The sequence below is a fragment of the Cynoglossus semilaevis genome, chromosome 4, assembly GCF_000523025.1.
Source record: "Cynoglossus semilaevis isolate Cse_v1.0 chromosome 4, Cse_v1.0, whole genome shotgun sequence".
Lineage (NCBI taxonomy): Eukaryota > Metazoa > Chordata > Actinopteri > Pleuronectiformes > Cynoglossidae > Cynoglossus > Cynoglossus semilaevis.
The window spans coordinates 18,625,860-18,648,432 of record NC_024310.1 but is presented as its reverse complement, the minus strand read 5'-3'; the positions used below and the strand labels follow the sequence as shown (position 1 = coordinate 18,648,432).

Genomic DNA, 22,573 nt, shown 5'->3' with positions numbered 1-22,573 from the left:
CCCTTCCCTCCTCAGGCTCACATATATATGCTGCAGGGAGTGAAGCTTCAGTGACTTGTTCGCAGATCAGACATGAAATCGTCCCCCGTCACATGAATAAGCATGACTAATGAGGGAATTTAAAACAAGCTGTGATCACTGAGTTAATTTGTTCATTAAATTAAATTGGTGAATAAATTAAATAGGCCAGTAAACTAGGTTTCCTGTCGTTTGACTCAGGTGATTATGGTGAGTTTCGGCAAAAAAAAAAAAAAAGCATTATAACTCATGCTCTTTGAAAAGTCCATGTTCCTGGCTATCTTCTTGTCTCATCCTGTTTCTCATCCTTCAGTGATGAATATTTTTCTTTGATTTCAACTTTTTGTTTACTTCTGTGCAGTGGCAAAGTTTTAATGCTAACCTGGCACTAGAAATGTGCTAGGGCTTCAAGAAAATACATTATTCAGTAAAAAAAAGATGTACAGCAAACACACTCTCTGCTGCTCCCTTTTGGTCGTCCCTGGCTGCACCTGGTTGTCGACAAGCATTCAACTGAAAAAATTGGTCACATAGTCCTATCCCCAGATCTCACATTTCTTAAGTTGCTGTTTGTAGAACCTTATGGGGGCGTTGTTTATCCATGATTTTCAGGGATGGCAGTTAGATTTTGATTCCGATTTTTTTTTGTCCTTATCTGAGTATTTAGAGTGCAGGGATCAGAGAAGCACACGTTTTTTATTTCAAAAAAGCTTTCAGCGTTTAATTCTTTGTTTATGTCTGCCTGTCTGGTTTTAATCTTATTGGTTTTGTTTTTTATCTTGTTATTTTGTTTTTGTTTTTTGTGGTTTAACCACATTGTTTCTAATCTTATTTTAATCTCTTTGAAGCACTTTGAGAATTTTTTTCCCCCGAAATACAACATACAAAAAAAAAGAACCGAAATGAGTGGTCTTATATTTAAGGAATTCTAACGAGTTTACTCGCCTTTGTTCTTACCGTCAATTGAACTTTGGGTTTGTCAAGGTCTTATACCTGTCCATGGTTACGGCTTACCGAGTTTACTCGCCTTTGTTCTTACCGTTACGACTTTCTGTAGACCAGTGTTTCCCAAACTGTTTTACCGGGGACCCATATTTTGAAAGTCACAAACCTTGTAGACTTCACATGTTCAGTCAAAGTTGAATCAATGCTAATGTTGCATTAGCATGTGGTCACAAATTGACACATTGTTTCCCATTTCACCACGTCCCAGCACCTGATCCCATACCATCCCAGTTATCCCCGCACAGCCAGTTACCACATTAAGTCTTTCTGAATGTAAATCCTGTCGGAGTTTGTCTGCCGGCAGTGAGTGAATGAGAAGGAGATCCAATCATGAACAGTAATGGGAAACTCAATTAGGAGACATCTGAATACAACTGGCGAACAATAGAACCGAGCTGTCCACTTGTGACTGCACCTCCTGAGACCATTGTTCATACTGTTTCTGAACAGGGGCCATTAATTACAGTCAACACCTTCTTATTTGCAAGTCTGTGAAAACACTGTCGCACTGTTGAGGATGACTTTTACTGTGGAACTGGGAATACTCTGGAGGGGGCAGCTCCCACCAGAAGAGATTGTTTCTTCTCTTTTGGTCTATTATTTATGATCATTTCATTACATGTGACAGCTGGTGCCAACTGCTGTCAGTACCGCTGGATTGCTTTTATTCACTGCCTTTGCGTTTATGTGCGTACATACATCGGAGACTGTGCTGTTATGTATTGCAAGCTGCCATATAGGGCCATTTGTATTCAGCGTGGGTCGGACTCTGTCTCTGCTGCAGTCTTCTCTGCAGTTTGAGAACCATGGTGTTAAACACTCATCCACCTCTATCTATCTATCCATCTATCTATCCATCTATCTATCTATCTATCTGTCTGTCTATCTATCTATCTGTCTATCTATCTATCTATCTATCTGTCTGTCTGTCTGTCTGTCTGTCTGTCTATCTATATATCTATCTATCTATCTATCCATCCATCCATCCATCCATCCATCTATCTATCCATCCATCCATGTAATCTACCTAATATATTTATCTGTTCATCCATTCATCATCCATCCATCTAATCTACCTAATCTATCCATCCATCCATCTGCCATCCATCCATCTAATCTACCTAATCTATCCATCCATTCAATCTGTCCGTCCATCCATCAATCCATCCATCCATCCATCCCTCCACTCACCCATCCAATCTCCCTAATCTATCCATTCATGCATGCATCCATCCATCCATCTGTCATCCATCCATCTAATCTACCTAATCTATCCATCCATTCAATCTGTCCGTCCATCCATCTATCCATCCATCCAGTCTCCCTAATCTATCCATTCATGCATCCATCTATCTATCCATCCATCCATCCATCCATCCATCCATCCATCCATCCATCCATCCAATCTATAAAACATCCATCCATCCATCCATCCAACCTATACAGTCTGTCTGTTTGTGTTTTTGCTATCTTTACTCTCATTTTTAGACACTCCATGCACATCTAGAAACTCTCCTATCTTGTGTTTCCTTAACAACTCCAAGCAAACAGAAGGTAACGGGAAACCTAATGCCATGAGCCAGTGACCTTGAAATGACAATGATATCGTCCGCCATCCGTCATCCTTCAGAATCAAGCCCGTGTTTGTATGTCCAGTATCCGTTTTTAGCCTGATTGGAAACTGAATTGAGGTGGCCCGAAAGTAATGGTCAACTAAGTGATGGGGGGCAGTGGGGTGTGTGTTTTTTTTAAGTGGCAGAGAAAAGACAGGGTGTGCAATAAGAAAGGCCAAGAGCAATTGTGGTAGATTGAAAGAGAGGTAAGCTGATCAGCCGTGAATGTCCCGTGGGGATTTGATGTGTCCCTGTCAATAAACATCTGAAATTACAGCTCTGCTTTTTTTCCCGTGTATCCCTGCATCTGTACACGTGTGTGTGCGTGGTTGTGTTTGTGAGTGTGTGCGAGTGTCATGTGTAGGTATTGAGTAAAGGGCCTTGGGTGTGTTGAATAGTTAATGACACACAACAGATCCAGCTGATGGTGTGACTAACCAACTGAAGCCCACTGACTAATTGATAAGAACTCAAGGTGACTGATGAAAAACCAGTGCGTCCAGTATTTACGAACCTAAGCCGTAAAAGTTGGTCTAATTTATTATCTTTGTTCCCATGGTAGAATTTTTCTTTATTTTTTTTTATCACATTTATCCAACCATTTATTTATGTCCTTACAAACAAAAGTTACTGTTAAAATCAAAGCTCAACATTTTAGTCACCAAAAATGTGCCCAAATTTTGTATCTGCCCATCCATTGATCCGTGCACCCCCCATACTTACCCCCATCCAACCCAACCAAACCAATCCTTCCAGCCACCCAAACATTTACTCATCCTCCCACCCAACCAGGCCATCCACCTAGTCAACCATCCATCCATCCATCCATCTATCCATAACATAACTGCTTGCCTATCTATCCATCCAACCCAACCTACCTGTCCATCCATCTAGCCCCCCCCCGCCTACCTCCATCCAATTCACCCAAACCACCCACCCATCCATACAATCACCCAACCTTTTCATTCACTTATCCAACCTTCCATCTACCAACCCATTCTTATTTCTTCCCTTTTTCCATCCATCCATTAAACCATCCCTACCTCTCTCTGTCCATCCATACTTCCATCCATTCATCCACCCACCAAGCTACGGTACCTACCAACCTTCCTGCTACCCCAACCAACCCACCCAACCATTCTATCAACCCATACTTTCATCCAACCATCTATCCCTCAAGTCCCCCAATCGTACATTCTTCCATTACCCATACTTTCATCCAACCATCTATCCATCAAGTCCCCCAATCGTACATTAACCCATTCTTCCATCCATCCATCCATCGTTTCATCCAACTATCCATCAAACACCCGTCCCTCTCTCCATCCATCCATCATCCATCTCAACGGTTATGGTTCTGTGTGTCTGATAGTGAGTGTGTTTGTGGCTGTGGAAGGATAAAGCGCAGAACGTCATTAATCTTTCACACAAAGAAACTGTAAAGGCAATCTGCTGGCTATCATGGATGATGCATGGCCCACTGTGTGCAATGACTCGTCTGTTGCATTCCAGCAGATGCAGCAACAAACAATGCCACCCCGCCGAGGCCGCCCACACATTAGCAGATTCCGAGACACACCTGCAGACTCACACTTCCGCGTCCGCGCTGCACAAGTTCACGCACTCGCACGCTGGTTTGATTGAAATCAACTGTGCTTCATTTGTCTGCAAGTAAACACAGCCACATTGCTTAATGGATTTAGAGTAGGAAATATAACTGTGTACTTATGTATTTGTTATTGCTGTATATTTATTATTTGGTATTACAGGAGGGTCAGTCTATTTTTTTTGCAGTTTGACACATTTTTTTCCCAGAGCTTCCAAAAAAAAAAGAAATCATTAACGTTGTTATTTATCAGTGTGGGCTTTTTTCCGTCTGCTGCCGTATTTCCTTCCCACGCAACATACGCTATGATTATATGCATAATGAGTAAATTACGAAGAATGACTTTTAGTCGTGTGATAACACATTATTTTTAATGACTGGTTGTTAGATTTCAGGCAACCGTTGCCACTTTGCGTACATACAAAGGCAGCTCAAAAGGTGCTAAGACGGGGGTCTTGAGCCTTGCTGTGTCTTATTTGATCAAAATGTTCAGTATTGAAGTCGGAGCAAAACACGCTGACTGTTACAATAAATTTTCTTTTCCTAACGCTGGAGTGGGCAGTTCAAAGGCAACTGATTTTCAGTTTCGAGCAAATTCCGATGTAGTGCAAAAGAGTTCTACAGAAAATATTTTTTTTGATGGAAACAATGCGTGTGTTTAGAACTAAAAAAGAAGATACATGGGAAAACATCATAGAACCGTTTGAAAATATTTTTTTTGATGGAAACAATGCATGTGTTTAGAACTCCATCCATCCATCCATTTTCATCCGCTTATTCATTACCAGGTTGTGGGGGCAGCAGTCCCCCCTCGACTTTTCCCAGGAGGTGAACCCTGGGGTTCCACACCAATGACAGAGACATTGCCTCTGGGCCAAAGCGCCACCTTTTTGACAAATTAAAAAACGCAATTCTCACATTATCATCAAATTGGGTCACCTCAGATCAGCTGTGTATCGGACCAGGTTCATTTTTTCATCTCCACTACATGCCTGTGGTGAAAATCAATGTTCTACACCAGTGGTTCTCAAACTTAAACTCATACTCTGTACCACTTGAGAAAACATTGAGCTCTCTGAGTACCACCATGATGACCAACATTAGAATTCCCCTGCTGGTTCCACGTTCAACTTGCAAGTGATCCCATGATTCCGTGCTGCCTGTGCTTACGTGAGCAACAGACTTGCATTGCAGCAAAAAAAAAACAAGTAAATAAATCAAAAGACCAGATATCCTATTTCATCATCTCACAAGTAGCTGCACATTTTTTCTAAATTTTGTATTAATTATGCATGGTTTCAGATTTTCTCAATTGAAATGTAAATGTGAAAATATGATTTTTCACCGCGTACCACTAGAGAGCGCTCACGTACCGTTGGCGGTACGCGTACCACCGTTTGAGAATCACTGTTCTACACTGATAGTATGTGAGTAAATGGAATCGAAGGAGTAAATGAAAGTACATTAGTATGTGTCATTGAGACTGACTGGACGATTCATCATATTTGTTGCTTCATTTTTTTTGGGAACGTTACATATGTTTTCTCTGAATTTTATTTTGAAAACCAGCTATAAATGTTTGAAGTGCCTTCTAATGAGCATAAAACGCACGGCAGCTCCATCCGTCATAGCTTGTGTAGTTGAATAAAAATCGGGGAAAGCAGATCAATACTTCAAGGACGAACGCTATCAAGTCATATTTAAACCTGCAGTCGCTGCAGTGGCTGAGAGGACCAGGAGGTGAGCTGGCCTTTTGAGGAGGAGCAGATTGAGGAGTTCCTCTTCCAACCCGGCGATGATTTATGCTGAGTCAGTTTTCACTGCAGCCCAGTGCTCTGTCACTGCTCTCCTCTCAACACCACATGTCCCACAAAGCAGAATTGATTGCATAAAATCTCTCAAAATAACATTAAAAAAAAAATCATTGCCACTTAGTAATTTCTTTCTTGTATTGTATCCCAAAAATGATTCTGATTAATTTGCTAATATGAAATGGTTTTGACAATGGTAATGAGATGATGCTCATGAAGAGTATGATCTGGTTAGTGCTTTTTCCTCCCAGCTATAAGAACAACAGGTCATTGGTTCAATCAGTGTTCTTTTGGTCTGGTTTTCTCCAGCTCTAGCTCAAAGTGTTTCAAGTCAAGAATAATTTTTTTTAAAAAAACCTAATTAGTAGAGGATACAATGTGGGTTGTTACTACTTTGAAGTAAGAAGTAGCTCAAAGTGTTTCAAGTCAAGAATAATTTTTTTTAAAAAAACCTAATTAGTAGAGGATACAATGTGGGTTGTTACTACTTTGAAGTAAGAAGAAAAAAAAAACAATAAAACATACTGTACGCCAGTACTTTTTAAATAGTGGGGCGGGCCATTTGGGTCGGCACAGTGAAGTGCAGGGAGGGAGGGATTGGACGTAAAGTGTGCTGCTGCTGAAACCAGCCTCCGGTCACTAGGTGGCAACAACTCATAAAGTGGTCTTTACAGGTAAGAAAATACATATTATCAAGTTCTCAAGAGTATTTCAGTTCCAGATTTAGGACCACTGCTCTACGTTGTCCTCTTTATTTGAATTCCAACTGAATCCCAGCTATCTAAAATATATTTGTCTCCAACGTGGTGCCCAGGGTCCTCTATGGACCGGTGACGTGCGGTGAGGTTCATGGCTGCTGAGGCACTGACTCCTCTGGAGTCAGATTTACAATTGTAAGAACCAAAAAAAAAAGCATCTTATTTCACTGTTCATCCAACAGCATCACCTGGTAATGCTTCATATCCAATCAGCATTCCTCTTTCAGTGACACTGACACCAACATCAACACATACACAGGAACATATTTTTCCTACAAAAAAAAAAACGTTTCTTTTATAGAAATGGATAGCACACCCTTTTTGTGTCTAAGAAATTCATATTTACTGTAAACAAATTAAAGTATAGAGATGAGGGCAGCACAAATTTATATTGACCTATTTTGACCTTCAGTAAAAAATGCAGTTATTTTTCAAACCCGAACAAAATTCTGGTGCTTTAATCAAAGGTTGTCTATCAATTTAATAAGAAAAATATACATTTTAGGCCAAACATGTATTTATCAAATACTTGAATTTTTTCTACTTACTCCCATTTTATTTTTAAAAAACAAAAACTTAATACCATTTTCAGCCTAACCTTTATTTATAGATCATCTTATTTTTAAAAAACAAAAACTTACCTTTACTTATAGATCAAGTCCATGGATTGTATCTCTCGGTTTTCCCCTTACCTTAGTATTCTGGACGCTAATGTTTAGTCTCCGTTGCTCATCAAATATCAAATAGATCCTTGAATTTCGTGACGTGCTCGACAAAAACATGTCTGGTTCTTGTTGTTTGTGTTGTTCTGTTTATTTATTTTTCCGGGCCAAAAACTTGCAGATTCTCCCTTGGACACTTTGTCAAGATGAGGCAATATGACGACTTACTCGTGTAATAAGTCCTCAGAACTACTCTCATAAATATTTATCACTTTCACGGGGAAGCATATTACAAATCAAGGCAGTCAAACGGTTAACATCAGCATTTTAATGTGTTTATTTTTCTTCTTTCCTTCTTGGTCCTCGCAGCTATTGTGTTCCCTAACTTTCCGCTCATGAGCACATTTTCCAGCAGATATCTTTTGCTGCTCTTTGTATGCACGTCTATTCTGCTGTTGTTTACGCTCATTTAAATTTCATGGACTTTCATCGACTGCGGCAGTGAGAAAACGTAACATTTCCCACCTTCTCCGGGCTTGGGCTGCTTTTCTCTAATGTGTTCGCTCTCGCCTTGCTCTCTTCCCTTTCGAGTGAGTGAAATCAAGTTCATGTAAACAAAATGAATTGCCACTTACCCTGCTTCTTCTGCTCACAAATAGTAGATAAAGAGAGTAAACACGAGGGAGAAAAGGGAAGATAAAATGAGTGAGAGGAGAGATGGGGAGGCGGGGGGTTAGGGGAGCTCCAGGATTACAATCTGCTTCGGTTGTTATTGTTGTTGCTGATTCAGTCTGAGGGTTGAAAGACAATTACATGGCCGGGGCTGCAATTTTTGCAGTCATTCAGGTGTTGAAAATGTTCAGTGAAATTATAATGTATTTGTGTTGTGTAAATGTGCTGCAAAGCCCTGACTCAGCAACTAACCCTCATTATTTTTTTTTTTCTTCCCCCCCCCCCCCCCCCCCCCCACTGCTGCTTTCCTATCTCTATTTTCTATCTGTGTCGCCCAAGACTAGATCTTTCTCTTCATTTATTTTCTAATCACTCCCTTCACCCGCTTCTGTAACCTTCAGAATCTGTTCACATTAAAAAGCAGCATACGTATAATGTCACCTTCCTCTTGTCTCTGCCCGTCTCGTCTCCAGGTCCCTATCGGGAAGGATCGTTGGAGGTGTGTGGTGGTTCTTCACCCTCATCATCATCTCCTCTTACACAGCCAACCTGGCCGCCTTCCTCACCGTGGAGAGGATGGTCTCACCTATAGAAAGTGCGGAGGATTTGGCCAAACAGACAGAGATAGCCTACGGGACACTGGACTCAGGATCAACCAAAGAGTTCTTCAGGGTACGCACACAAGGCTTTCCGTTCATCTGCCTGAATATTTTACAGCTGCGAGAGTGTGAGTGTGTGTTGGGTTCGTTTGGGGCGTGCCAAAAAGTTCTCAGATGATCAAGCTGATCGTTTCCCCCTAGTGGCCTTTCGTTGAATTGTTAAACGTATTCACTCCTGCACTACCAACAAGCTCATCTGTATTTGAACTGATCTAGCATTTACAGGTTGCCGTGTTGCAACCACCAAACAAATAATGAGAAGCATTGTATTTACATAGAGTAATACCTCGAGATACGGGCATAATCCGTTCCAGGACCGAGCTCGTAACTCGAGGTGCTCGTATCTCGAATCATGTTTTCCCATACGAAATAACAGAAACAAAATGAATCCGTTCCGGCCCTCTGAAAAACTCCCTGATTAGTGCTAAAAACAATGGAAAAACATGTTTTTAATTGCTATAGAGACACACACAAAATGGCATGTGCGGATGAGGAGGAAGGGAGGAAAGAGAGTTGGCCCGGACGTAGACACTTGATTCTGTATCGTACCTTACACGTACACTACGTAACTTACATTAACTTAGAATTAACTTAACTTATTAACTTCACTTAGCCTACTTTTTTTTTGCTTTTTTCAATTTGTATTCTTATACTTTTCTTCACTTTTTTTTCAACTTTTTTCTCCTGACTACCCTCACTTCCACTTCATTTATCGACAACGTCATGCTTTATTTCCACGGTCATCATGCGTTTCTTCTTCTCACTACCCTCCTTATCGCTCTCTTTCTTAGGACTCATCACTATAATGAAGAATAATGCACAAATAGGGAGAAAATCACGTAGATAACGCAAACACAAGACTCGGGGGAGACGCGTACAGAAGTCGACAAACTTGCTCTGTAAGAGTGCTAGTATCTCAAATCTTTACTCGTATCTCAAAGCAAAAACTTGCTCAAAGCCTTGCTTGTATCTCGGAATACTCGTATGTCAGGACGCTCGTATCTCAAGGTGTTACTGTATAGTTATTCATACACACATTAGATACGTTAGCTAACATAGCTGTACGTACACAAAATATGTTTTAACTGACACAAGAGAACACAGTAAATAAAACTAGACACTGAAAAAAAAAAACCCCATTAAATTACAGTGAAAAGAAAATACTCTTCACTTACTTTCAAACTCGGTTCACTTCTGTCGAGATTTGTTGACTTGAATAAACTTCTCACACATGTTCTTTGGGGGGGGGTTTACTGATTAGCTAATAGGACCAGCGTGGGACTTAAATGCATTTAATTAAAATGCTCGTTGTGGTATGATTACGCTGGATCAACGCTCATTAACCCTAGTTGTTTCCTCCTACCCTGTCTGATTAGTAATAATAATTATGGCACACACACACACAAAAAAAACAAAAAAACAAAAGCACCGAACAGCGAAAGTAAGCTGCAACGTTTGCTACTGCACATTGACAATTAAAACACGCGGAAGGAAACAACAGGGAGGCTTTACCCAGTGACCTGAGTTCACATTGAAACGCAATTAAACTCGACTGTACATATACATTTTTTTTTTTTTTTTTTTTGCCCACACGAGAAAAACAGCCATGTTGTTACTTGTTCCCGGCTGATGATGCTCAATCACGGCGTCACGCTTCGCTGGAGTATTGAAAATCAATTGTGCTCTCGTGCATTTTGCCATGTTTGTCTCCCAGTCCCCCGTCCTCCGTACGATGATGTGTGTATAACCCCCGTGTGTGTACGTGGGGATGTGCGGGGAGGGAGGTGGGATGTGCGCTTTGTGCCTCTGTGAGCGGCTCCGGCGTCATCAACATAACGAGCAGGCTTGAAGTCTGTGGAGGTTGAAGAAGCAATTTAGCGTTCCTTAGCTGAGGGGGATTCACCACCGCCATTAATTATCCTTGTGTGTGTGTGTCTCTGTGGGGGGGATATGCGAGTATGAATGTATGCATATTTAGCCGTGCATGGAGTGTGTTTACATGTGTGCATGTGAGTGTGACGATCTGCGTACGATTGTATATTTAAAGCTCTCTTCTGTGGAGTTGATGCCTGGAGGTGATATTGCAGAATGCACGTCTTATTTTTTTTATTTTTTTTTTTTAAAGCCTCGCTGAATGTGGAAAAAAAAAAAGTCACACTCTATTGTCACACATTTACTCCTTATAAGGCCAGATGCTGCTTTTGTTAAGTCTATAGTGTGCACAGCAGTCATCGTCCATGTCTCGCGCACTTCTATTTACAAATACTTGAGTACATAAGCATCACATAGGAGCTCATCGTTGGCTGGAGGCAGATATAGAAATTAGAATAGATCGCATGGTGCAAAGTGGGGAAAAAAGGTGTAAAATTGGTGACAAGTATGAATGGATCACAGTAAGAAGAGTTATGGAGGGAACGGGGGGAGGAGAGGAGCCGATGGCCCCCTAAGATAGGAGTTACATTAATATAGGATTGGTATCGGTCATGCACCAGTGACGTACAGACACACAGGTATCACTGGGCGCTACTCTTTGAGTAGCTGAGTCCTCTGCTTCCCGGCTCTCGGAGCAGCAGAATAACACTTTATCATCAGGAGAGCAGGGGAGACCGGAGTCAGGTGGAGGATGACAGTTTGACTCCACTTGTTATTTTCACTCTTGATCGCACAGCTCCACTCTTGCTGCAACACTTTTGGGGGGGGGACACTGCATAAACCTGCGTTGATTACCTGGAGACTTTTCCGGACCCTGACCGTCACTCACCAGGCCACTGATTTGAATGAGGCTTCTTTCGAATAACACAAAAAAAAATTAAAAATATTGGATCAAGATTGGAAATTTCTTTTCCAATCTTAATCTTGAGGCTTCTTTCGAATAACACAAAAAACATTTTTTTTAAATAAAATACTTTTTTTTCTTTTCCTATATTGATCAAAGCAATTGTTGCTTGGCTTTTTATGATTTTTAAAAAATATTTTAACCTAAAGGGAAATATTATTTTTTACCAGGAGAACAGTAGACAGATCTCCACTCTATCTATGGAGGGTGGAACTACATTGAAGTATTGTGTATTCACTGCAGCGTGACGATCTATGGTAAATAGCCCTGACTTAACGTAAGCATCTGTGGAAATGAGGGCATGTAACAATTAAAATGCACTGATCTGTTTTTGAACGTAAACCCCTTTCACAGACTAATGAGCTGTTTGATTTCCGGAGCTGCTTCTTCACATCCTGATGATTGATGATTAGTGATTAATTTGTCATTAGTCGCCTTCTTTTATTATTTAGATTCTCTCTTCTTTAAATAATATCTTTGCGCAGATGTGAACATACTTTTTTGATGAATATTGTATGCAAAAGTTGCATTATTTAATTTGAATTCAAGGAAATGAAATGAAAAAGGATTCTCAATTTCCCGGTGGTACCTGAATGCAGCTCATGTGAAAGCCGCAAGTTTGGCATGACGATGTCGTGATCTGCGTAGACCTGGAAGTTTATGCCTATTGTCAAGCAGCGCTGCTACGCAAGCTAGCGTGTAGCTAGCTAGCGCATGTTCATTATTCATTTTCTTGTGCAAAACAAATGTAATAATTATCATACAGTGAATAAAAATAAGTTAATGTTTCTCTAATAAACAAAATAAACATTTTGTAGGATTGTAGTGAATAAAAATAAGTTAATGTTTCTCTAAACATTTTGTAAGATTGTAGGTTGGTTTTCAAAGGGGGTCCCTGTCCAGAAGCTAACGCTACTTGGGAGGCCTTGTCATGGAATAGTTTGAGAATCCCTGACCTAATCTGTTTCTATTCTCTAAGTTGATCGCATATCACCTAACTTCTATTTTACTGTTTCTATTCTCTAAGTTGATCGCATGTCCCCTAACTTCTATTTTAAACTATACTCTTCTTTTTTTTGTTGTTGTCTACTGTCCCAGAGGTCCAAAATAGCCGTATACGAGAAGATGTGGTCGTACATGAAGTCCGCCGAGCCCACTGTCTTCACCAAAACCACGGCAGAAGGTGTGGCCAGGGTCCGAAAGTCCAAGGGGAAGTATGCCTTCCTCCTGGAGTCCACCATGAACGAATACACGGAGCAGCGCAAACCCTGTGACACCATGAAAGTCGGGGGGAACCTGGATTCCAAAGGATACGGCATTGCTACGCCAAAAGGCTCACAGTTAAGGTGGGTGGAATAGTGTGACAATAGGAAACAGTGGCCGTGCTGGTGCTGTTCTATTGCTGCGATATTTCACCCACCCTGCTGTGCCTTTTCTACTACGACCTGTAGATGAACCTGTCCCTGCTTCTGGGTGAAAACACTTCATGTTCAAATTATCAGAAACTGAAATATTCGTATTTTGAGCTAGGCAACTTTTAACTGTTAACTTTTGATTGCAGTAATGCATTGCGTGATTAATTCATTAGTTCATTTTGTGTCGAATCCAACGCTGACTGACTTCAGGAGTGCGCAAACACTTGAGGTACTTTGAAACCTTCTTTACACAGTGGCGTTTCAAACATTTAGCATCGTTCTAATTCAATTCCGGGTAAAATAAAAGCTGCTTTCCACTGGCGGGTTGTTAAGGTTTTATCTAGTTTGTTATAACAAAACAAATAAAAGTTACAAGTTACTATCATAACTAACCATATTCCTTAACAGCAGCTGCAGTGGTTACAAAAAAATGTAGGTTCATCATCTACACCATCTGGAACACATTCTACGATGTTCAGGTAAGAGCTGCAGCAGTCTTTAGCCCCGCCCCCCAAACACTCTCATTGGCTGAGACACTTAGGGAGGTCAATCCCAGGCTAACACTGGTCAACAACGACTTCCAAAACAGTGATAATAAAACCGTGTTAATACCAAACAAATGAACTGTTAAATGCGTGCCTAGCTCTGATATTTACAAATTGTAGTCGTTCGCAGTTACTTCCATTGATAATGAATGCTTTCAGATCATCTCCAATGAAAACAGTTTTCACCCCTCAGCAGCGACAGACGTGTGCACTGAGAACGCCACTTGTGTGTTTCATCATGTTCCCATCGGCCTTTTTGATTTATTTCACCCTCTCTCTTTTTCCCCGCTCCATTCCCGTGCCACGTCTCCCTGTTAATTTGGTGTCCCGTGACTGTGTCACCTCTCCATCCCCCTTGTGCTTGAGCCCTTCCCTCCTCCTCCATGCTGCCCCTTCAACTGCCACGTCTATCCACAGGGCCACCGTACAGGTAACTCCATGTCCATTTGTCCGCTGTCTTGTGTTTTTTGGTCTGCGTCTTGATGAGAAATGATTATTTTATTGATGATGATGATGATGATGATTATGATGATGATGCTGAAAATTTGAAACTGTTTACACTGATTGTAAGGAGAGGCAGCACCTCAGACTGATGCCACTACATACATGGCCACAAGGGGGAATTTATAGATGTACAGAAACCAACTGCTGGTAAATAGGAAGTAGAGGGGCCCTGATGATGGGGGGGGGGCTTGATGTAAACACATTAATTCCAATGTAGGTGCTCATTTTGCATCTTTAAGAAATTGTAAAAAAACATATATATCTATATATTTGCAGTCCAAATATAAAAGGTCGTTTTATGTCTAAACAGCACAGGAGTTGCGAAGAATGAAAAGATAATTTTTTTTTTTACCAACAGTTATCCAGTTTTTTCTAATTTCCCCCGACTGTGTCACGGTTATTCCTGCATCCCAATAACTTGATTGAAAAAAGGATGATCCTCCGCCTCTGCCGACCGTCACCTCTCCATAAAGTGACACGTCGACCTCACATCCTGTCACTATAACTTCCCCCTGTGTGTGGTGCAAACAAGCCCCCGTGACAATTACGGTCTCCGTAGTTTACATGTTGTCAATACCAAAAAAATAAGAATTTTTTTTTTTCCATTTGAGGGGGAGAAAGTGACAGTGACAGCGAGTGGATCGTGTTCCCGTTTTTTTAAGGCCTCCAATCACATTCCTGGGACTGTCCACGGCTGTCTCTCCGCCTTCTCTCAATCAGTGGAAACCCTTGCTACCAGATGTACACACAAACACACGCACGCGCACGTGGCTGGGAGTGTGCACGTAAGGTGTCCCTGCCTCTCCTTTTACTGCACTGATTAGAGTTAATTTTGAATTAGCCGTGTTGATGAGGAGGATAAGTGCCCGATTGACGATTGAAGACGTGAATGGTGAATGATTATGGATGTTTTACTCCCTGCAGTATAAATACCTGTGGTTTGATTGTTGATATGTGCCCATTTTCCAACCATGACACTCACAGATATTTTTTTTAACTGTTTTCATCCACGTTGTCGGTCACTGCCTGTCTCGTGCCCGTGATCACCCCAAAGGACGCTGTCTCTCTCTCTGAATCTCTTGGTTAGCTTTACTCAGAGACTCTGTCCTCACTCGCTGCTTTTCTTTTCCCTCTTCCTTCTCCAGTAAGAGCCTCTAATGGGGCTCGTAGAAGTTCTCCGGCAGATGAAATTAAATTAGAGATATTATACAATACGAGATATCCAGTTTGTCATCTCTTAAAAGCCTTCTGGGTAATTTCCTGCCATTGAGCGTTATCATTAAACAATGTAGCTCCTTTATCTTTAGAACATCACAGCTTGTAATGTATGAATTAGAATGTTCGTATTCTCATTTTAATATACTTAAAAAAAAAAAATGCTAAAAAATAATTGTCACCATTTTTGCAGCAAACCGTGAATAATGTCATTCTGTATTATTGTAGTGGTAATGTTTATAGCACCTTTTTTTTTTAGCAACCATGTCCCTGAATTTGGTTTGGAGGTCACTTCCTCCAGGGGTGTGAGCAAGACGGCTGCGGGACGCTCTAGGCATACGGTCAAAATTTGTGCACAAACACACACACACACACACACACACAGCAGGCACAGGCGGTGCAACACCAGCGGGCTGCAGAGACCTGGTTAACACAGTTTATACAATAATCTGACTCAGGCTGTGAAGCAACCTCTGACAGCGTTAGCCTGGGAGGGAAAAAAAAGAGAAAAACAAGAGAGAAATTTAAAGATAAAACACACAGAGCTCCAAACAAAAATATCCAAACAAGAAAAGAAAACCAAAGAGACAGAGAAGAAACAGGAGTTGTTTGGAGTGTATCTGTCCCCACTTACCCACCTTGGTCTGGTCGGCTCCTCTGATTCTCCCCCTTTCTGTGGCCCCCTCCCCGTCCCCTCCCCTCCGTTCTACCTGGCTGTGGCCCCCACCTCCATCGTGTCTTGTTTGTCTGTCCATCCGTCCATCCTCTGCTCTGACAAAACTATCTTATTTGTCCCCTCCTTTTTCCACCTAAAGAAATGCGGTCAACCTGGCCGTGCTAAAGCTCAACGAGCAGGGCCTGTTGGACAAATTGAAAAACAAGTGGTGGTATGACAAAGGAGAATGTGGCAGCGGGGGAGGGGATTCCAAGGTTAGCCCTCTCTGTCTGCCCAACCCACCACTGAGGGACAGAGGCCGTTCTGTGGCCGGGGCAGCCGCAACGGTCGCTGTCCGCAGTGTGTAACGCATGCATCTGCCCCAGCGGGGAGGGTAGAGGTCACAGCAGAGAACTCTATGAGTAACCAATGAGCACGGTATCTGTTGTTAGCGTTGTGGGTGTGAGAGATGAGATGCGAGTCAAAAAGCAGGGATTGCTGAAAAACTCCAAGTTGAACATCATTCGTCCCAGGGCCGAAAGTCGGAATTGCTTTTCAGACAGAAACAGGTCATAAGAGGTTCGCTGGGAGAATGAAAGGGTCTCGGATTCCTTTTATCCCGTTGATGGATTACAGTATCTGATGCAATCAGGGCGAGGACGTCTTCGCAGCTCTTTTAAGAGAATTCACAAGCTGACATTTCATCAAACAAATATTCAGAGAGCCTTTTGAATATACATAATGAATGGCCACTTCTCCGAGGGTATTTTATGAAGTAAAACATGATTTTGGGGAGTAGCAGTAATGCTGAAAAACTATTTCACACTTTTAACAATAGTCTTCATTAGTGGGTCGTCACGGCAGTAGGGCGCATTGACCCATTCTTGCACGGGGTGCGACTCCTGACACCGTCCGACCTTGGATTAGGCGGTGGAATCAAACCTGCATGCCACACATCCGCACAACTGAGCCTCTAAAATGCGATTTTAGCAGCGTTTCAAGAATGTAAAGTTCCAAATAAAACAACGCAAAACAACGGCCCTGTCTGCAGTGTTAACGCACAACGGGCTCTTGAACACGCACGATCACTGATGTTCGCATCGAGCTTAGCATTATTCATGCAATGGCGCCCCGAGATTTTCCAAGTTACGAGTAAGCAACTTTTGCATGATTTACGAGGAAACATCGAGTTACGAGTCCTCAAACGGACTCCATTTTTCCTCTCGACACTGTCGCGCTGTCTCGCCCACTGCATTTATCTAAATCTAGTCCTCAGTCCCAGTCCTTCTCTTGGTGGTCTCTCTCACTGTCCCTCGCTGGGTTATTTTACCAATTTTTAAAACAATAATATGAAATGTTATCTTAATTATTATTATTTTATACTTCCAATACATTTATTTATATCTATGTTTTTTATATTTATATAGGGGAGAAAAATTAATTTAATTAGTTAATAGTATATTTCTGGGGAGCTGGAACGGATTAATCGTTTTTTAGTTATTTTCAATGGGGAAAATGCAATCGAGATACGAGTGCTGTTGTGGAACGGATGAAACCTGTATCTCGAGGCCCCGCTGTGTTCAAAACCTGAGGTCACATATTGTGTTGTGGCCGGCAGCATTGTTGAACATCACACCTGTGTTGTGTCACACACTCTCGGCTGGATGCCGTGTTCATTGGTGAAGCTTATAGATCTCGACCGAACAATTCTTTTCAAAGGATCAAAGTGAGAAGAAAGCTTTTCTTTTTATTGAAGATTTTGTTTCGTCCCAGTCCTTGGCACACAGGCTGGAGCCAGCAGTCCTGGACTGACAGTACCAGCCTGTGTTTGTCGTAGTAACAGCTGGGGCAGCATGGGTGTGTTACCAGAAGTGACAAAGGCGGGTCCCACTCATATGTCTGTAGCTCGCCGTAGCTCCTCTCGTCCCGCCCCCCGCCCTCCGGCCCCTCCTGATCGAGCCTACACACATGTACTCAGTGGGATCCGTCCTAGGTCACTTGATGTTGAACAATTTCTCTGTGACTGACTGAGCTGTCATGCAATGCAAATGTGAATTACCCTAATAACATAAAATAACATGACCTATGATGTTATTTATGTTATTTTTACACGCGAAGAACCCCAGTAAACCTTGCAGTATTGAAACTGAGCGAAGCAGGCGTCTTAGACAAACTGAAAAACAAATGGTGGTATGACAAAGGAGAGTGTGGACCCAAGGACTCTGGAAGTAAGGTCAGTCTCACACTGCTGTGGCCCACAGACCTCTAGCTGCTAACTCTCATCCTCCTGAATACGCTCCAGATTACTGCAACTGCTGTCTTAGACTTGTAGCATTTTTAATCACCAAAAGATACTTTGAATTACTCGAACTGCACCAGCCTTTTTTTTTTTTTTCTTCTTCTTCTTCTTTGATAAATTACTTATTTTTTCTGGTTTGAATTTTAATGGTGGATCAAGTTGAACTAAATCAACATCAAATTGATTTCTTACTCAGTCTCTGTAGCAATCTGTGGCACACCCATCTTCATCACAGTCAGCCGAGGGAATTGATGAAGAATTTTTTGATTATCATTTGCAAATTTCCATTCTCACTTTTTTTGTTTTTGTTTTTGATCCACCAGTTATGATGTGTTTTTGGCTTTAGCAGTAACACACCGGATGATGTTGGCTTTTATTTCATGATTCACATTCAGTCAGTATTAAGACGAGGCTTGGTAAGGCTTTATTTTACAGGCAGATGCCGGCTTTTTAATAACTCACCACAGGCAAATGTTTAAAAAGTATTAAATATTCAAAAATGCAGCGCAGAGCAGGTCAACTGCCCGGTGAAAAGGGATAATTGGCGGACAAATATTTGCTCAGCAGAAAGGCTGACATATTGATGGAGAAATGTTTTATTAATTCAGTGCTGAAGGTTGAGGTTTTTTTTATTTTTTATTATTCCTTTAAAAAATAAATAACAAGAATAATACGTGTAACCTCAACCGAATCACCTTGTTCCGAAATGAGTGAGCCAATGACAGGAACCGTGAAATAAAGCGCTACCACTTTTTCACATCAATGCTAAAAACGTTTGCAGCTAACTCATACCGCATCTCTCGGCACTCGAAACATTCAGTATTCATTCAGGCTGACAGGTGGTCATAGTCAGATACTTGCTAATATGTAACCTGGCAATTAAAGTGCACGTATTAAACCAGGTTTAAGGCTTTAAGTTCAGATTTAAGTGGACAGAGTGATGTTATCCAATCAGATTTAAAGCTGCTTTGGTTTGATTTGTAGAAATGATTTAGTGTTTGTGCTGATCTTATTGTGTTGTAACAGTAGTGGTAATCGTATCACAGTAATGTCAACTAGCTTAGCATTGTTGTATGTGATGTTCAAATGTGGCTCATGCTGTTAATTGTCTCTAACGATTTCTATTTCTTTTTTCTGTTTTTTTTTTCTCTCTGTTCGCTTTTTCCTGCCTCTTATCTGTTCTCTCAACGTCCACCCTCCCTGCTCCGTCTCCTATTGTCCTCCTGCTTCTCCTTCACCTCTCTCATCACCACACTCTCTGCAACTTTCATTTCACCTCCTCGTGACGTCACTTTTTCATGAGCTTACCTTTACTAACCTCACCTCTTAACCTTTTCTTTAACTCCGCCAACACTTGTCCTGGACATCTCTCTCTCTCTCTCTCTTTCTTTCTCTCTCCCTCTCCCTTTCACTCCCCCTCTCTATTTCTCTCCTCTCTCTCACCTCTTTCTCTTTCTTTGTCTCTTTCTCTCTCTCTCTTTCTTTCTTTCTTTCTTTTTTTCTTTCTCTCACCCCCCTCTCTCTCCCTCTTTCTTTTTCCCCTCTCTCTCTTTCTCTCTCTCTCTCTCTCTCTCTCTCTCTCTCTCTCTGTCTCTGTCTCTCTTCAGGACAAGTCTTCACAGGCCCTGAGCCTGTCCAATGTGGCCGGGGTCTTCTACATCCTGGTCGGCGGCCTCGGGCTGGCCATGCTGGTGGCCCTGGTCGAGTTCTGCTACAAGTCCCGGGCCGAAGCCAAGCGCATGAAGGTGGACCTTAGTCCCCCCCACTGCCCCAGCCCCTCCCCCAGCACCCAGAATCTAGCCACTTATAGGGAGGGGTACAACGTGTACGGCTCCGAGGGGGTCAAGATATAGGGGTAGGATTTAGAGGCTGCCATATCTAGGTGGGGTAATGGTTGATGTTGATGATGTGGTGGTGGTGCTGTAGATTACTGTATTTGTCCGTGTAGAGGCTGTCGCAGCAGCCACACGCAACCGCGCCATCCGTCATGTGTTGATAAGGATGTGGTCAAGCATTGTGGAACCAGTGTAGCTCTTTGTGTTGGTTTTTTCCATCGATTTCGCTTCGTTAACTTACTTTACAGTCTAACACGTTTCATTCCGTTCACTTTTTTTGCCTGTTTTTTTAAATTATGTTTATTTGGTTACATTTTTTGTTTTGTTTTTAAATCGTTGTGTTATCACAGCTTTGGTTCCATCGTCTTTGGCTGCAGATGATGATGATGATGATGATGATGATGATGTGCTTTGCACAGTACTTGACTAGGCACCTGCATTGGAAAATTAACAGTAGTATGTAGCAGTACGCCTGGAATATCAACAAGTTGTTTTTTGTTTTTTTGTTTTTGTATTGCAGTCATTCAGAGAACATTGCTACAAACTACCACAGAATGCCAATCACGTCTGACCTCATCAACTAACTTGCTCATTTGACTTTCAACAATAACCTCATTAAAAATGAAATCCCATTAATGGCGGGAAAATGCAGTGGAAAACTCCACCAAGTCCCGTTTTTGCATGTTATCTTCAAGACCACAGCCAATAGAATTCATTCCCTTTTATTGCCTAAAACCTAAACAATGCTGCCTGATGCTAATATTTCAGTAAGCGCTTGACAACTAAAGTATTTAGAAGTGACCTACTTATTCTGAACAGCCATTTATGTATGTTTGGGTTTGCCATGAGTCTGCTTCCAGCTGAAAATTAATTGGCTTTTCAGTTGTTGTTGTTTTTTTTTTATTACAGCGTCAAGTTAGTGATAAACATTAAAGCATTTAAACATTTAAAAAAAAATACAGCTCTTAACCTTGTCCCTGATAACTCAAGGCAATCTTGTCAGTAAATATTAAATTATTTTTATTGTATTGAGTTAAACAATAAACGATCAAATAAAATTAGATAAACTATATTTATATTTTCAGCAACATTTTTTTTTCATTTTTACTATGAATTAATAGTTAATTTACTATTTTGATGAAAAATAAGCCCTGGTCTGTTGTGTAAACCTAAAATAATATTTAAAAATTTAAAAAAAAAAATGAAAAAAGAACAGCCAATAATGGTGATGTAAAAATACAGGCTACATAAAGTGATGTAAAAAGACGATACCCTAGGCAGAGGTCCCCAACCATCGGGTCGTGGACCAGCACCAGGACACTGACTTTTGGAATAAATAGCATTATTTATTATTATTTAGAATAAGCACGACAGCTAATTCTTACGTGACAAACCCTCTCTGTATTCAGCAGTATGTAGCGGTTTTACGTACGACTTCAAACTTCTTTAACAGTGGTTTGACCATTTTAGTGTGTCGCCCCCTCGACAACTGAGAATATTGTCTTGCGTGAAACCCACTGTGTGGCCGAGAAAAGCGCAAAGATCTGTGTACAGAGAACTTCATTTTGGTTGAGCTGCTAAAGCAAAGCCACATTTACAAAGTCATATTTAATGACCGTCGTTCCACATTTGGCAAGATCGATACAAAGGAAGCACAGTTAAGATAGTGAAATGCGGTGGACTAATTAATAGCCGCTATCTGTTGGGAAGTATCAGTACCCAATAAAAGTGAAATACCAACTGTATCTCAAACAGGCCACTTTAGAGAGTGGAGCAGTTTGGACCGAGCTCAGAAGCAATAACAGCGGCTCCTAAAAAAATCTTTATTTATTCTCAAGGTCTGCAGTAAAACTCTGGACAGACGCCATATTTGTCTGACTTACGTCCAGAAATAAAGTTTGGAGTTGCAAAAGTATCGTTAATTATATAAAAAAAAAGATTAATTAATATATTTTTTCTAATTGACTTCAACGTGAGAATGGTACACTTGGACTGAGCTCCTCTTTGAAGGCAAAAACAGAAAGTGTAGCGAATTTGGATCACTGTCAACAGTTTGCTTTATAGAAATAAATCTAAATATATCACAGGTATGAAAGATTTTTTTTTTCTTTAAAAAAATAAATAAATAAAACCAACAATGGGCTATCAATTTTAATATTAGTCGGAAAATACACTTATCTTCTTTCTGACAAAAAACTCAGAAAAAAAGTCAGGTTTAGTGGTAATGACAGTATCCGTCAATTGTGCAACAGCAAAGAATTTGTATCTTACAATAAGAATTGACCCAAAAAAAAAATAACCCATTTTTATAGAGAATCCCCCAGCTCTGAGCGATATAGTCAGTCAAACCCTCTCTATAAACCCTTGAAACCAAAACTCATTCCTTCACTGCTTTTCCTTTTTTCCCCCCCAAAGTCTTCACCTTCCGAAGCCTTTTCCCTTGTAAATCCTTACTGGAATCCGTC

General features: G+C 41.1%; 1 protein-coding gene across 5 annotated transcripts in view; it reads left to right on the top strand.

Moving 5' to 3' along the window:
• Window positions 1-22,573, top strand: part of gria4a (glutamate receptor, ionotropic, AMPA 4a) — a 99,620-nt gene that overhangs the window by 75,529 nt on the left and 1,518 nt on the right. Inside the window, exons 14-18 of one of the 5 annotated variants that reach the window (XM_017032064.2) lie at window positions 8,619-8,817; window positions 12,739-12,986; window positions 14,018-14,030; window positions 18,093-18,207; window positions 19,881-20,014. In XM_017032064.2, coding sequence (XP_016887553.1) covers window positions 8,619-8,817; window positions 12,739-12,986; window positions 14,018-14,030; window positions 18,093-18,170 — 538 coding nt within the window. In that variant the 3' untranslated portion in view covers window positions 18,171-18,207; window positions 19,881-20,014. Of the gene's footprint in view, window positions 1-8,618; window positions 8,818-12,738; window positions 12,987-14,017; window positions 14,031-16,134; window positions 16,250-18,092; window positions 18,208-19,880; window positions 20,156-22,573 lie in introns of those variants that run through there. The other 4 variants (XM_017032058.2, XM_017032059.2, XM_025054939.1 and 1 more) reach the window with 4 other exon arrangements.